We start from the raw sequence: 14,939 nt of genomic DNA, 5'->3' as shown, positions 1-14,939 counted from the left end.
GTGGATAGGAGTGCTCACAAGTGTTCATGGGAAAGGGGGAGTCTGAATTTTAAGTCAGTTCTGTTGTTTTAAGTCAATTTTGTTGTTTTAAATTACCCACAAGAACAGCTTGGTATTTCAAAAGTTCTTCTTTACTTTTCCTAGGAGAAACTATACCACAGACAACAATGAACATAAATCCACAACAAACACGTTTCCCTGATTTCCTCGACTGTCTTCCAGGAACAAATGTTGATCTTGGGACTCTAGAGTCAGAAGACTTGATCCCTATTCTCAATGATGTGGAGTCAGTACTCAACAAAAATGAGCCCTTCCTTACCTGGCTGTAATCAGGCAATGCTGATTGGGCCTACAATGCAATTCACATTTCTTATTCCTCTTGAGATAGAAGCAGAATATCTGAAAATCCTCAAGAGATACAACGTACTGCCTTAATGAGTTTTGCTACGTCGTCTTTATGATCAGTTTAATCTCTGCCTGGATTTGATTGATAACAATTTAAATATAAAATACATATTTTATATATACACACACACATATACATATATATACATATATGCATATATATTTCTTTTTAAAAAGCACACTACTTTAGACATCTGTGTACTTCTTTACCTTTTCAGACCAGGCAGTAACGTTTCACTTTAAGGACAGAAAGTGGCTGATGTTTGTGCATGTCCGTGACTGATCTCCTGGGTATTGACTGACATCACAGACCCTTTGTGAACCACAAAAGCTAACTGCTAGGTCAGTTGGTTCAGAAAACATGCACAGCATCAGGCCAGGAGAGCAGTTTTATTACTGTGTTTATGACAATAGTATCAGAAACTTTTTTAAATCAACTTACTTAAGCCTTAAAAATCTTTTTTTATTAGATCTTAGTAACTAACTGTGCTGTATGGAATACAGATTAAATCTGATCCATATGAGCCATAGTAATTATCATTTTATATTTATAAAGGCACAAACAATACTATAGCAGTTTCTTTTTTTCAGTATATTACTGTATAGTTTTCAGAAAATAAATACTTCCAATCTGAAAGTACCAGAATTGTTTAGCAACGTTTTTACACTAAAATATTGTTGCAAAATAAACCAGGCTGGTACTGACTGCTGCCTTTTAACAACAAAGCAATGTATTATAAACAAGCATTTAAAAAAAATCCTTAGATTTTTATGTTTATTATATTAAGCACTACAATTTTGTAACTTAGCACATGAACAAACAATTTTTTATATATATATAAAATCTGTGGCAAATATCTTAAGTGAAAAATATTCTTTTAAAGTCAGGTCTGGAAAATGTGGCACAACTCGTTAATGTTATACATAGTGGGAAAAACCCCTTCCTCATACTGTTTTCAGTAATGTTTTTAACTGACAATGTCAAAATACATGTAGTTGTATACATGAAAAAATGCAGTAACTTTATCAGGGTACTGCTGAAGCAGCATTGGGACGTGCCTGGTAAAGCTGCTTAGTTCTTGTGTCTTTCATTACTGTAATTGGTGCACAGGACACGAGGCAGTGCTCTGTGTTTCTACCTATTATGTAGCCTACAAACACCTCCTTACCAGAGGTTTGGGACTGAGAAGGCATCAAGGACATTAAGCTTGCAGTTCCCCTGAAATGCAAATGAAGTCCTGAAAATTCTTAAATATTTTGAAATTGTTTTATTTATAATCTATGAATTTACATTTTTTTATATGGAAAAATAGATTTGTTTATGAAAGGCATTAAAACTTTTCTCTAAGCTTAACCCAGGCTATATAAAGAGAAGAGATGTAGCACTAAGTGTAAATGTGTGTTTACCACGTCTGATAACACTTAACAAGATCTTACTGATGCGCCAGAATATTGATCACTAAAGACTTTTTTCCATCTGGTTGGGTGAAGGTAGGTGAAAAGGGCAGAGATGAAGTGGTGGTAATACAGAGTAGGTTTGGAAGACAAATGATGAGGTAAAAAATGTAAATCCTTGCTGGGAAGGGTGGCTGCAGACAGGAACACAGCAAATGGATCTCTGGTGTTCAGTGAAAAACGTAACTGAAGCACTCAATAAGCAACCCCGTCTGTGGTGAACTGCTGGGTGTACGTGGTGTCACAGGATGGAAAATAAAAAGCACACATATTGACATTTTAGAAAAAAGATGGAAGGCAAAGACCTACAGTTGTGAAGTTTTATTACATAGGGAAAAGTAGCTTTTTAAAATGTTTTTGGTTGGGTTTGGGTTTTTTTAAATAGAAAAAGAGATGTTACAGCAGGGTTGTGTCTGCACAGAATTTAATTACTGAATGGGCATTGCATTTCTTTTACTCTTTTGGAGGAGCTATTACTTGGGGGGGCATGTTAATTATTTTTACTAGTGCTAACTTTTGAGATAGCACAACATTTCTTTCCAACAAACAGGGGACCGGGCAGGGCTGACCAGTATTACTGTAATTAGGTTGAATCTCTCTCTTTTAAGGATTTCTTCAGGTTGTCAGCCTAAATGAAAAACAGATGATCCTAGGCTTTGTTCTTTAGTGCCATGACTGGTGTTGGTAAAGAATTGGAGGTCTTTTGGCCAACGTGCAAGGCCAGGTTGCCAGCACTGCTCAGTTGGTGGGAGAAGCTGATGCTGTCACTGCTGGAAGGACCCGCAGCAGCTCCAGGTCTGAGTGCTGGTGTGATCCAGAGGATAGTGCTCATCAGCAGATTATGGGTAGAGAATGCAGTTTGTTCATTTGCTAGCAAGTCTGCACCATTGAACGTGTGAGTTTGTCAGAATAAAAGCTATTCCAAGCTGGTTGGCTCTGGGCTGCTGGGAATGCTGATTCCTGCCTGGCCCCACTCACTGTTGTCAGCCGAAGGCTGTACTTCCTACAGGGAAGACTGATGCAGCTTTCTAGTGAAGTCAGATCAGATATTTACCAGAATTGTGAACCTGCAAGCTTGATTCCTTTTCATTGGTGTTTCTGGTGGTTGAGTGTCTTGGTGCAAAGACCTTAAAATGGTAAAGCAATCATAAACTGTGTTTCCATGTTACTTCCATAAAAAACCAGCAGCAGATCTGAAACAGGAGGGTGCTGTGCAGAACAACACTTCAGGGTGAAACAGCTGCCAGAATCTTAGGTCAGATCTTTACTCAATCATGAAGCAAATTGTGCTTAAGTTAAAAGTGATTCTTTATGCTGTCAGCTTCTAATTTTTGTAATTGAGAGGGTGTATCAGGTGAAGTGTAGCAACAACAAAATATGTTTTTCAATGTTCTCTTTTTTAAAAAGATTTTGGCTTTAAACAGGGTTGTGGCAGAACTTTTCAGTATTCAAAGCATGTGTAATATGAAAATAAATTTATTGCTGACAATATTTCACTGTGTTATTTGAGATTTTGAACATTTACTGTACTAAATGTACACTGTCTATTTGTAGTATAAATACAACCAGTGTGCCAACTGGACAGTTTTGCCGTGACCATCCCTGAGGGTGGCATACGTAAGTCTTGGTGATACTGAAGTTATGGGATGTTGTTAATTACAGTTTGTATTCTGGTAATACTGTTAGAATGTAACTTGGGGAGGGATTGGATCTGACTTTTTGACAAATGCTGTTTGGGGGAAGGGAAGGATTTAAATGTCTATTTTAATTACAGAAAAATGTGGGTGGGTGTTCAAATAAACTTGTTTCCTAATATATACATCCACATACATGCTAGTTCTTTAACTATTTTATTTACTTTTTTAATTTTGTTATATGACATGTGTGAGCATTTGTTTATAATATTTAGTAACTTGCAATAGATTGTATGTATCAAAAGCAATGAGATCAAACAATCAGATCAAACTGTAGTATCCAGGGTTTGATTCTGGGATTTTTTTTTTTAAATTATTTCTTTGATCTTGTACATGAAAAACAAATACAAATGAACTTGAAAGATTTTTGGATGCATATTGGTTTTTTAAATGTTTTGTTTTGTTTTGCTGGGTTTTAGTTTTTTGGCAGGTTTTAGTATGTGCTTCCCAGGGAACTGTACAACACTGCTTGGAATAAAGGTGCAGACATACAAATCTGTGAAAAAGGCATAAATGTTGAATAAAAGTATTAGTACTTAGCAAGTCAAATGGTTATTTTACCGTTATCTTTCAGTTTATTAGTAGTTGTTGTTATGGCTGTTAGTGGTGGTTACAATTTTACTTGGAATGCTTATAACATGCTCCCCAGTGCCACCATTACTTGTTTCTTTTAGTGGCACCTTGTAATTCATAATTCACTAACAACACAAGTGCTGGTTTATGATTTGTTTAATACTGTTATCTCTGAGCAGAATCTTTAGCACTCAGTCCACTGGCTGTTAAATGCTGCTTTGGGGGCTTAAAAAGAGCCTTAAGTCTGATCCCTTATTCAAGAAGTTTCTTAAACTCTGCATTAAGAAAATACCTGTCTTCTTTCCTAGGAACGAGCCATGAAACCTAAACATCCTGGGATTCTGTTTGAATGTCTGGTCTTTACTGTCAGGGCACGTGACGTGAGTCATTCAAGATCCAGTTCAGCTGTTACTATTAATTAATTTTAATAATTTTTCTTGAATCATTCTCTTCCATAATTTATTAAAGTTAATTGTTAGAATGTGTCTTGACGCTATCTTGCATTTACATAAAAAAGATCTGGAGCCTCCATCGAGCATAAATGCCAAGTGTATTAGCTTCTGACTGTGTTTGGAGACGTGATTGCTAATTCATGCTTTATTTACTCAGGAATATTAATCAGGTTTCTTCGGCAGAAATAGTGAATGTGTGTTTGTAAAGGTCATTCAGTTTGTTCCTAATGGTACCAGCTCACAAGACTTCCGAAGGTCTCTCCTTCCAAGCTGCTCAGCCATGCTCGCTACGGCCTCGCTGCTGCTGGGTGTTGTTACCCAGGAGCTGTGCTAAACCCACTCCTTCGGGAGCGATTTCCTGAGGTCGGTACAGCCTGAAAATCCCCGTCTTTTCAGAGGCCTGTCCGCACCGCGGCTGTCCCAGACGGAGGGTGGAAGAGCAGCCCCTCCATGGGTCCCTCAGGCCAGTGCAGGTCAGGCCGCACCCACAGCCCCAGAGCCGGTGTCTGTCCCGGGCCGGCGGCTGCACATCACTCCGGCATCCATGGAGGCCTGTCCGGAGGGCGTATGGTATATGAAAATACCAGCAGTGGTATTACAGTCTTTCTTAGCTGGTCCCCAAAACCTCAATCTTCCCTCAACTATTAATAGTGCTCGTGTCCCCCTCAGGCCCCTCATAATTCCTAAAAGCACAATGGCTGGAGTCACACACAGTTTCCCGGGAAAATTAAGACTTTGTGTTAGGGTGGGGTTGGCTTTGTTTTGTGTTCCTCAGAAAACAAGAATCATTGTAAACAGCTGTGTCCAGAATTCTCTTCGGAGCGGGAGGTGAGGCCGGGCAGGAGGTGGGCCCGCCCGAGGCTCCTCACACCGCTCCGACCGAGGCTCCTCACACCGCTCCGCCCGAGGCTCCTCACACCGCTCCGCCCGGCCGGGCCGGGGCTGCAGCTCCCGCCCTCAGCGGGGCCGGGGCGGAGGAGCGACGCCGGCAGCAGGTAGGAGAAGCGGCCGTGACCGTGGTCCGACCTGCGGGAGCTCTCGCGGGTCCCGCGCCCTGAGCGCCCCGCGGGGCCCGGGAGGCCCCGAGCCTACGGGACAAAGCGGGAGAGACGTTTACTGGTGCCGCTTTCTGCACAGACCTGTTTCCAAATAATGCCATAAATTACTCTAACTAGCACAGTTAATGAGCAAATTGTGTCATTTTCAGCGCCTACTAGAGATTCTTCCCGGTTTGGGTTGTTAGGCTGCACAGGTGGGGGCAGTCTGTGTCTCAGCAGAGTCCTGCAGCAAACGAGCAATGAGAGGTGGAGGGTAACGGTGCTGCTTCTCAGGTGAGGATGTCTATAAGAAAGTCCCATTGTGCTGGCAGAGCTTTTGTAATTTCAGTAAAGCAGTGCGTCCTGATCTAGTGAAAACGTAATTTGGCAAGAAAAAAGGTCAGAGGTGTTTTATCTGGGTTCCTATTCATGTTCAGTACTGCCATACCAGTGTCTACCCCCTGTGGCAAAGACCCCGCCTGTATCCGTGTAATGGAACAAGTCAGCCTTCCCCCCCTCGGACAGCTGGGGTTGCTCCAGGGTTTGCCATTGTTTGCCTTGCTGCTGGTTATACCATGAGTAATGTAGAATCCATGAAGGGGGGGGCTAAACTTGAACTGGGAACCGGTAATGAGCTTTCAAGACTGGAATGATATTAGAAAACATCCCTTGCTCTGGGCTGAGCAATTTTTTTTGAAGTATATGTGAAGTATATGTTACCTCACTATTTTAGAAATGAACCTTTTGCAAAGAGTTGCCAGTTAAATAATGCATCATTCCCTGACAAGTCACACTGTGCTGTGGTTAACGTATCATTTTGTTGAGGTCTATTTATTGGAGATGAGCAATGAAGAGAACTCTTAACTGTATATACTTCAGCTGTGCAGGGACACCGGTTTTATCATGCTGAAGTGGGTGAGCTCAAAATCACATGTGTACACTCCATATGTAATCTGAGTTGTTTAATAACCGATGTGTTTCCTTTTAAGCAAGCTCTTGGCTGAAACAGTGCCACACAATGTCAAAGTTGCCGTGCTCTCAGTACCCTGGTCATCTGGTCACTAAGCAGGCAGTTTTTATGGGTGAATAAGCTTCAGTTAACATGAGCATGTCTTGAGATTTTACAAACAATAATAATATTTTTCCTTTCTGCTACTAGGATTTCTGCTTCTGTATTTTTGTATGTATGTTGATATTTGTACACACTACAACGGAGTGTGGTGTTCAAGTTGGTCAGGGCTCCTGAGGTCTGTTTTAACACTTTTAGTTATCCCTGGTTGTGATTTCTCTCTTGCCATCATCCTTCTGTTCCTGCCTAGCACTGCCCTCTCTTTAACTGTGACTTCTCTTGCAGAAGCACCACTGGCCTGTTATTTCATTCTCTGTTATAAGGATCTATGATCAATCACTTTCCTTGATTTTACTGGACATTTAGCTCAGTAAAAACACAGAGCAATCTCCAATTACTGCAGAACTGACACTGAAACTAAGTGCTAGGGGACAGCCTCAGATGTTAGCCATAACTGAAAAGATTTGGGAATACTGTTGTTGCCACTTTGAAGTGCGAGTTCAGCTGAGCTGCTGCTTCAGCTCCTTTTCCCTTGTTGGATACACCTCCAGGCCAAGGTGTGAATGGAGTCTGGATCACCAGATGAAATGTCTGTGCCTTGTGTCAACATCTCCCGTGTATTAGCTCGTGTTATAAAACCACCATGTAGCTGGATGTCTCTTGGAAGCACTAACTCATAAAGCACCCATTTGTTTTGGTTTTAGGTATCGTAGCTCGCTGTCTGTTATTTCTTATCCTATGTCCCACAAAGATTTATGTATTCTGTTTATTAATATATCAAAGTTGTAAACTATGCAGCCACCCATCCCTTTGTTGAATGCTGATGAGAAACATTCCGCGTCCCCAAAGGCTTCATATAAATAAAACAAGACAAATGCACGATGAAGTGCAGGACAGCTGCCACCACAGATGAAATGGATGTGAGATGGTTGCACAGTGGGTGGCGATATAAAGGGTACTCTCAAATTCCTGCACAATGCAGTAGAACAGGTGGGACATACAGCTGTTTCTAAAGAGGGTTTTTTATAATTTAGCATCTTGCACCATGTATCACTGAGGCCACTTTGCCTCAGTTAATGTAACTCTCAGTACCTAAATCAAGCTATTTAACATTTCTTACATATGGGTCAAGAACTCGCAGTGCTTTTGAGTACTTTGTTCTTCAGATATCCCTAACATAGATACAAAGTACATGAGATATATTTTCTGGTTTGAAAATTTGTTTCAGAAATTTTGTGTAGAAGCAGTTGATTTGAACCCCTCAAATGTCTCCAGTCCCTCTTATTTCCTTCTTGATTTCTTTGGGAAATAGTTTTTTCTTTTTAAGTTTTAAAAGTTCTTTCTGAAAGGTATTTTTGCCTTTGAGCTCTCTATTGCCTTTCCTATCTCTTTCATAGCACTATGCCAAACACAGCTAACTTGAACTTCTGCAAAAAAGATTAATAAATAGCATTTGCACTCGTGTAGATTGGAAGCTTTGAGGAGTTACAAGCTACGTAACTGACCTGAATAGAAATTGTAACCCAAAATTGTATTTTGCCAGAGAATAGGCTCTTTTTAAATGGAAGCTGTTTTACAAAAATAAGTATGAATGTGAGAGTTGAATTTCACTTATTTTATTCCACGATGAGGGGTTTCACGAAGGCTAGAAAGGGAGTCAGGGCTTCATAACGTTGGTGAAGGGAAGTGCCCTTCATTCTCATCTTCTTAGCCAAGCCAGTGCATCTCAGGGCTGCTCTGTGGAGGGCTGCAGAAGGGATCTCCCAAGGTGAGGAGGGTTGTCTGCAATATTCATATTCTTTAGACAGTTCCATCTCCCTGGAAGAATAAAAACATGGAGGTAATTTAGTTGCTGTGACTTTGAAAGGATTTTATTATTTCTCAGTGGCAGCAGTGTACAGTTTTGGCTGTACTTTAGGAAACATGATTGTGGCACTGGATGAAGGCTAGTTTAGTTTTTCAGACTGTCAGCTAGTCAGATGTACATATAACTGGTCAGTACACAAAATAACAGAACCATCAGTTGCTCACCCCACAACATCCACAGCATTTGCAGTCCCCACAGAGGGTTCCAAAGAGCCCATTCACCACCTGAATACCACAGAGCACACCCTGGATCAAACTCATGATCAGCAGCAAGGAGAAGAGGGTCAGGTGCCATACGACAATATTTTCGGGTGCCAGACACTTGTTCCACAATGAATGGTCAGTGAGGTAATCCCTACAGGAGAACAAACAGGAAGAAGACAGTGTTAGCTCACAGAGCGAGGGGTCTCTCACAGCTGACAGGTTGTGTCATGGCCGAGGTTCTGTTCACTTTGGCAAGAATTTCCATGGCCACACTGGTGCTACGTATCTAGAACATGATTTCAGTTTAGTTTCTAGATCAGTTGAAGCAATTGATTTGAAAAGACAAGGCATCAGAAGGAAACAATTGGAGACAAGTTTTTTAGACATTTGAACAATTTGGTGTTCTTGGAAGAAAAGATCATAGTCAAGCGTGTGCCAAATAGGTGTTATCTGTGCCAGTGTTTTGCCAGGGGTGTTTTTGCTGTTTTTACTTGATTACAGCATTTTTTGTTGGGGATGGAAGGGTAGTCAGGCATGCAATCCATTACCTCAAACTACAGTTGGGAACAAGGAAGTACATTGAAATAAAATCAAAACAACTGAATTACCAAAACTAAAACATCAAATGCTACAAGACAAGTCGCCTCTTGCCCACCAAGCTGAAAAGAACAGCGTTTGCTCTTCAACATGCCTCATCTAAAATAAAGGTCAAAGTATTTTCCATAATTTTTCCCTTCACATTTTGATTTAATTGTGAACTGCGTAACTACTTACTGTATTTCCTCTGCATATTGTTAGTGCTGTTTTGTTTGTGATCTTGTCAAGTGATTTCTTGACTGCAACCAGAACTATGTTTGAAACAGAGCACGTTTTTCCAAAGACTCCCAGAAAGAGACAAAGGGACTTGGTTTCCAGCCCTCGCTGGCCCATGAACAAATAATGTATATCATACACCTTTATACTTCTTGTTTTCTTGGTTTTTTTTTTCTTTTTAACCTGAACTATAATTTTGTAGTGTGTTATGCAAGAAACACTGCCAGCTCATTCTTGTTGAACATGTCTTGTTTTCTGTTGAACGTGTCTTGACTTCAGCCTGAGCAGTGAGATTGCTGGGGTTAAGTGACATTACAGTGAACACGTTTAAGTTGAGAAGCGTGAGGAACAGGTAACTTCCAAATGCCATAGCCAAGATAAAATGACATAAAGATAATAATTATTTGAATACCATCAAGTTTCAATCCAATCATAGAATCATAGAATGGTTTGGGTTGGAAGGGACCTTAAAGATCATTTTGTCCCACCCCCTTGCCATGAGCAGGGACACCTTCCACTAGCCCAGGTTGCTCCAAGCCCCGTCCAACCTGGCCTTGGACACTCCCAGGGATGGGGCAGCCACAGCTGCTCTGGGCAACCTGTGCCAGGGCCTCCCCACCCTCACAGGGAAGGATTTATTCCTAGTAGCTGATCTAAACCTGCTCTCTTTCAGTTTGAAGCCATTCCCCCTTGTCCTGTCACTACATGCTCTTATAAAATGTCCCTCTCCATCTTGTCACCTCCCTTCAGATACTGGAAGGCCACAATTCCGTTTCCCCAAAGCCTTCTCCAGGCTGAACAATCCCAGTTCTCTCAGTCTTTCCTCATAGGAGAGGTTCTCCATCCTTCTAATCATCTTGGTGGCCTGCTCTGGACTTGCACCAACAAGTCAATGTCCCTCCTGTGCTGGGGACCCCATAGCTGGAGACAGCACTGCAGATGGGGTCTCACCTGAGGGGGCGGAGGGGCAAAATCCCCCCTTCCCAGCCGCCCATGCTGTGGGATCAGCCCAGCACATGAGGGATTTCTGGGCTCCCAGCGCACACAGCCGGGGCTTGTCCAGCCTCTCACCCACCAGCACCCCCAAGTTGTTCTCCCAGGGCTGCTCTTGATCTGTTCATCCCCAGCCTGGACTGATACCGAGAGTCACCCTGACCTGGTGCAGCACCTTGCACTTGGTCTTGTTAAACCTCATGAGATTCCCACTTCTTGAGCTTGTCCGGGCCCCTCTGGTTGGCCCTGTCCTTCAGATGTCACCTGCACCACTCAGCTTGGTGTCATCCACAAACTTGCTGAGGGTGCCCTCGATCCCATTGCCTCATTAGTGAAGATATTAAATAACACTGGTCTCAGTAGGGACCCCTGAGAGACACCACTTGTCACTGATGTCCAGCAGGACTCTGAGCTGTTGACCACTACCCTCTGGATGAGACTGTCCAACCACTTCTCCATCAAATCCCAAATCACCTCCCTGTCCTCCATGTGCCTCAGCACAGCTTTCAGGAGGGTCTGTTCCATGATCTCCCCAGGCACAGGGGTGAGGCTGACAGGTCGGTCATTCCCAAGGTGCTCCTTTCTACCCTTTTTAAAGATGGGGACAATGTTTCCTCTTTTCCAGTCACCTGGGATTTCACCTGACTGCCAGGACTTTTCAAATATAATGGAGAGTGGCTTGGCAACTGCATCAGCCAATTCCCTCAAGACTCTGGGATGTGTCTCATAACATATCACTTCTATTCATCTAGGTGGAATTTATCCCTTTATACTGCTTATCATGCCAGGAGTAACCTAGGAGGAGGCTGCTCATTTCTTTTTATTGGCTCCTTTGAAACTCAGTAGTTCTAATTGTACTTGCTGTTCTTTACATCTGTGCTCTTGAGCCTTACAAAGTGTTGGTCTGTGTTGCTGGCAGTTCTAAGAGCTTCTGTATTTTAACCAAACAGTATAATTCCCATTTTTATACAATGAATTTGGAAGTTGAATCATGTCACAAACTTAAAATATCCTTTTTTTTCTGATTGCCTTGTCTTACCCATCCACGAAAGGGTAGGTCCAGCTGATTCCAGTGTTACATTTAGGGCCTTTGTTTAGGGCCACTGCTGACAAAATAAAGCAGTATCCAGCTCCCAGAAGTCCAACTGCAGCAAATATTATAGAGGAAAACATCTGATGAAGAGAAAAATAACGTTATTTTTGTTCTTACTCAGTGAAATGCATCCTATTCATGTCAGTGTAAGTTCCCTAAATTCAGCTGTTAACAATCAAATAGTCCACTCCTGAACAGCTAAAACATATTAGTTTGCAGTTGCATAATAAATGTGTAACACATATGTAACAGGTTTGCAGCATACCTGCATTGGCATGGAAGAGCTTTCCCAGCGCTGATGTCCCTCCCTGAGGAGGACAGGCCGGGCGCTGGCAGCAGATGGCACTGCTCCCCTCTGGGCCCGCCTGTCCAGGCTCCCCTTGCCCTTCAGCCCATGTCTTTCTCAGGAGGTTACAAGCAAGACTGAAGCCTTGGACAACTCAGGGCATTTAAAAAAAAATCTACATTATCCGTTTACAAGTTAGCTTTGATATCCTGGTCACATTGGGACCAAATAATTATATTTTTCCTTCCCAAGTCTCCCTTCAGGTTTCATATTAGTATACTTTTATCTCCTCACAAGTGCTTATCAGTGCTAGTTCTAGTGCAATGGGGATGGATTGGAAAGTATGTCTTTATTTTTCTGGCTTTCTATTACAGCATTTTCATTTTTACTTACTAATATGTAACTAAATTGTGCAAAAACTAATGCCCTGCTTGAATTCTGAAGCACTTATAGCCATTGTATTGGTCTGCAGTGAGTTGGGAATGTAGTGCCCAAATGCCAGAGTAATTTTTAAAACTGCCAGCACAAAATGTCTAAAGAGAACTGTTATGCTCTGCAAAACAAAACAGTGCAGATCTATAAGAAATTAGTTTTAATTGTGATAGTAACTATGAGTATCTTGAGACAGCAAAAAGCAACAAGGCTTGTTGCTTTGTGGTACCTGTGGCACAACATCAGAGGCATAATACAATTTTTACAGCCTGCTATTTCCACTTCCCAGCCCTCAGACAAATGGCAGGGCTGTGTGTCCCACACTTGAGACAGCGTCTGTCTGGTCTCTCAATGACTGTGAGAGGGAGATACATATATAATATCAGTAACAATTTTGCTTTTACTTTATTTGCCATGTTTCCTTTCACTTACCGCAAACCTCTTTCCACAGCTCTGATTACCACAGCATCCACAGCAATCATTATTCTGAAGGCCCAAAAATACCAAGGCAGGGAAGATCATCTACCAATAACAGAAATACAGTTTGAATTGGGATTAATTCAAGTTACATCTTCTTTTAGATATAATAGTTCTATGTATTTTTTTTCTTATCACTAGCTTAAGTTACTTATTGCCAAACTGTTGGATCACTTATAACTTATTTGTTTATCAAAGAGGAATTTGCAGTACTGAGAAAATTCGACAATGCAAGTCACGACTGGGGCTGGGGGGAAGGTAAGAATGTTTGAATTCATGTACTTACCAATACACCGGATCCCAAGATCCCTCCAAAGTACCAGACCTCATCTGTAATGTGTCCATTCTCTTGAGCCACTTTTCCTCCAGGGAAAAACAACAAAATGTTAGCGAGGGTGCAGAGCACAGCCAGGGGGATGAGAACGGTTCCCAGGCACTTGGCACAACCTCCGGTGCACATGCTTCTTTAAAGGTATTGCAAACACAACTGAAGGCAAAATAAAATCTCTCAGATGTTCGCAGAACTGCTTTATAAAAAGGAGTTTCTCAGTGTGCTTTGCAAAATCCAGTTTCTGCTGTGCCGTTAGAGGGGCTGAGAATGCTCCTGTCAGTGTTCTGTAATCGATCCAACATGCCCTGTGCTGCTTATTTATATGTCCTTGCAGCCGTGATGTCAACTTTCTGAACGTCCATAAATGAAATTACGTTCAATGCAGCCTCTCATTTTACTATAACAACCCACAGCCTCTGTTAATATTTTACTAAAATGGTTGAGACACTTCATAGTCTGGGCTCAGGTTATGGGTAGATATCTCTTAGTTCTGGATCGTCATTTTTATGACACATGGTACTTCTTCATACTACAAAATATTTCTTTGCGAAGACTGACATGAAAATGCATGATGAGTCAGCTGATATTAATAACATACTCATAGTCCAAGTTCTTATATGTCATGAGATGGTTCTGTAATTGAAATAGTAGATAAACTAGCTGATGCAAAGGTGAGCAATTATAGACTGATAAAGATACACATTCACAAATCTGAAAAAGTTCTTGGATTGCAGTAGGATGAGAAGCACAATTTTATTGCTGTTAGGCAATTGGACTGTGTCACAGGGTATGTGTTTCTCCATATTTGGGATTAAAAGGTTGATTTTATATTTATTTTGTGATTTTTGGAAATTGTGCTACAGGATGGAAGACTGTTTGCAGGAAAGACTGAATTAGAAATGCTCTAAGATTTAAAGGCCCTCTTCACCAAACATTAAATCATATGGTGAAGATGAATCAAAACCTCAAAGTATTTTCTGTAGATTGTATTTTGAAATTACGGCATATGCTGCATTTTAGGATAACTCACACTTTTTTTTTCCTTTCATAGGAGAATGTTTCGTATCACACATACTTAGGCTTATTCAATAAAAGATGGTAAGAAATGAATAATGATATGCATTCTTTAATATATTAGGAAGACCAGAGAATGGTTTCTTTGTGAGGACCACTCCTACGAACAGACATGTCTTTAGTGGTGAGTAGACCATGATTTCTGAGGAAATCACACTAATTTACTTTGTAAAAGGGTTTATTCAGGTATTTATTAAGATGAATTTTGAGTGAGTTCTCATGTTTGCTTATAATGCATGGAGTCAAGGGGATGTTGGTGTGAAGCACAGATGTAGCAGAACAGCCTGGGCAGTGACAGTGATGGTTCCTGGTGGACTGGAAGATCCCCACTAATCACAGTGCATTCCATGCTGTTGGCACAGAAGCCGGTAGCTGACGATTCACCAAACAGTTTCTGAGAGTTGGGCTGCATTTGTTTTTCTTGCCTCATCTCATCCCCTCTTGGGCTTTTTGCTAGTTGTGGTGGAGTCCGTGAACGACACGCGCTGTTTGGTGCACGTTTAGAAAGCACGGCCCTTTGCATCCCACACTGCTCAGCCAGAGCAGCTGCCTCTGCCAGGTGCTGGGAGCTGCCCATGTGCTGTCCCAGCCATGTGCTGTCCTGCCCGTGTGCTGTCCTGGTCACGGCCCTCCTGTGTGCTGTCCCAGCTGTGTGCCGTCTTGCCCATTGCCCATTGCATGTCAT

General features: G+C 41.7%; 2 protein-coding genes across 2 annotated transcripts in view; one reads left to right on the top strand and one right to left on the bottom strand.

The window, feature by feature from the left end:
- Nucleotides 1-4,103, top strand: part of WWTR1 (WW domain containing transcription regulator 1) — a 47,728-nt gene extending 43,625 nt beyond the window's left edge. The window contains exon 6 of the mRNA XM_064665616.1: nucleotides 145-4,103. Within this exon, the coding sequence (XP_064521686.1) occupies nucleotides 145-329 (185 nt within the window). The 3' untranslated portion in view covers nucleotides 330-4,103. The remainder of the gene's footprint in view (nucleotides 1-144) is intronic.
- Nucleotides 4,104-8,285: 4,182 nt separating this feature from the next.
- Nucleotides 8,286-13,554, bottom strand: TM4SF4 (transmembrane 4 L six family member 4). The gene is made up of 5 exons (XM_064665622.1): nucleotides 13,136-13,554; nucleotides 12,805-12,894; nucleotides 11,601-11,734; nucleotides 8,717-8,906; nucleotides 8,286-8,503 (listed from the first exon to the last, which is right to left on the bottom strand). The coding sequence occupies exons 1-5, from the start codon at nucleotides 13,307-13,309 to the stop codon at nucleotides 8,486-8,488; spliced, it is 606 nt and encodes a 201-aa protein (XP_064521692.1). The 5' UTR covers nucleotides 13,310-13,554; the 3' UTR covers nucleotides 8,286-8,485.
- Between the last annotated feature and the right edge of the window lie 1,385 nt (nucleotides 13,555-14,939).

Source organism: Pseudopipra pipra, chromosome 10 (assembly GCF_036250125.1).
Source record: "Pseudopipra pipra isolate bDixPip1 chromosome 10, bDixPip1.hap1, whole genome shotgun sequence".
Classification (NCBI taxonomy): domain Eukaryota; kingdom Metazoa; phylum Chordata; class Aves; order Passeriformes; family Pipridae; genus Pseudopipra; species Pseudopipra pipra.
Note: the sequence above shows the minus strand (reverse complement) of the source record. Positions and strands in the feature narration are given on the sequence as shown.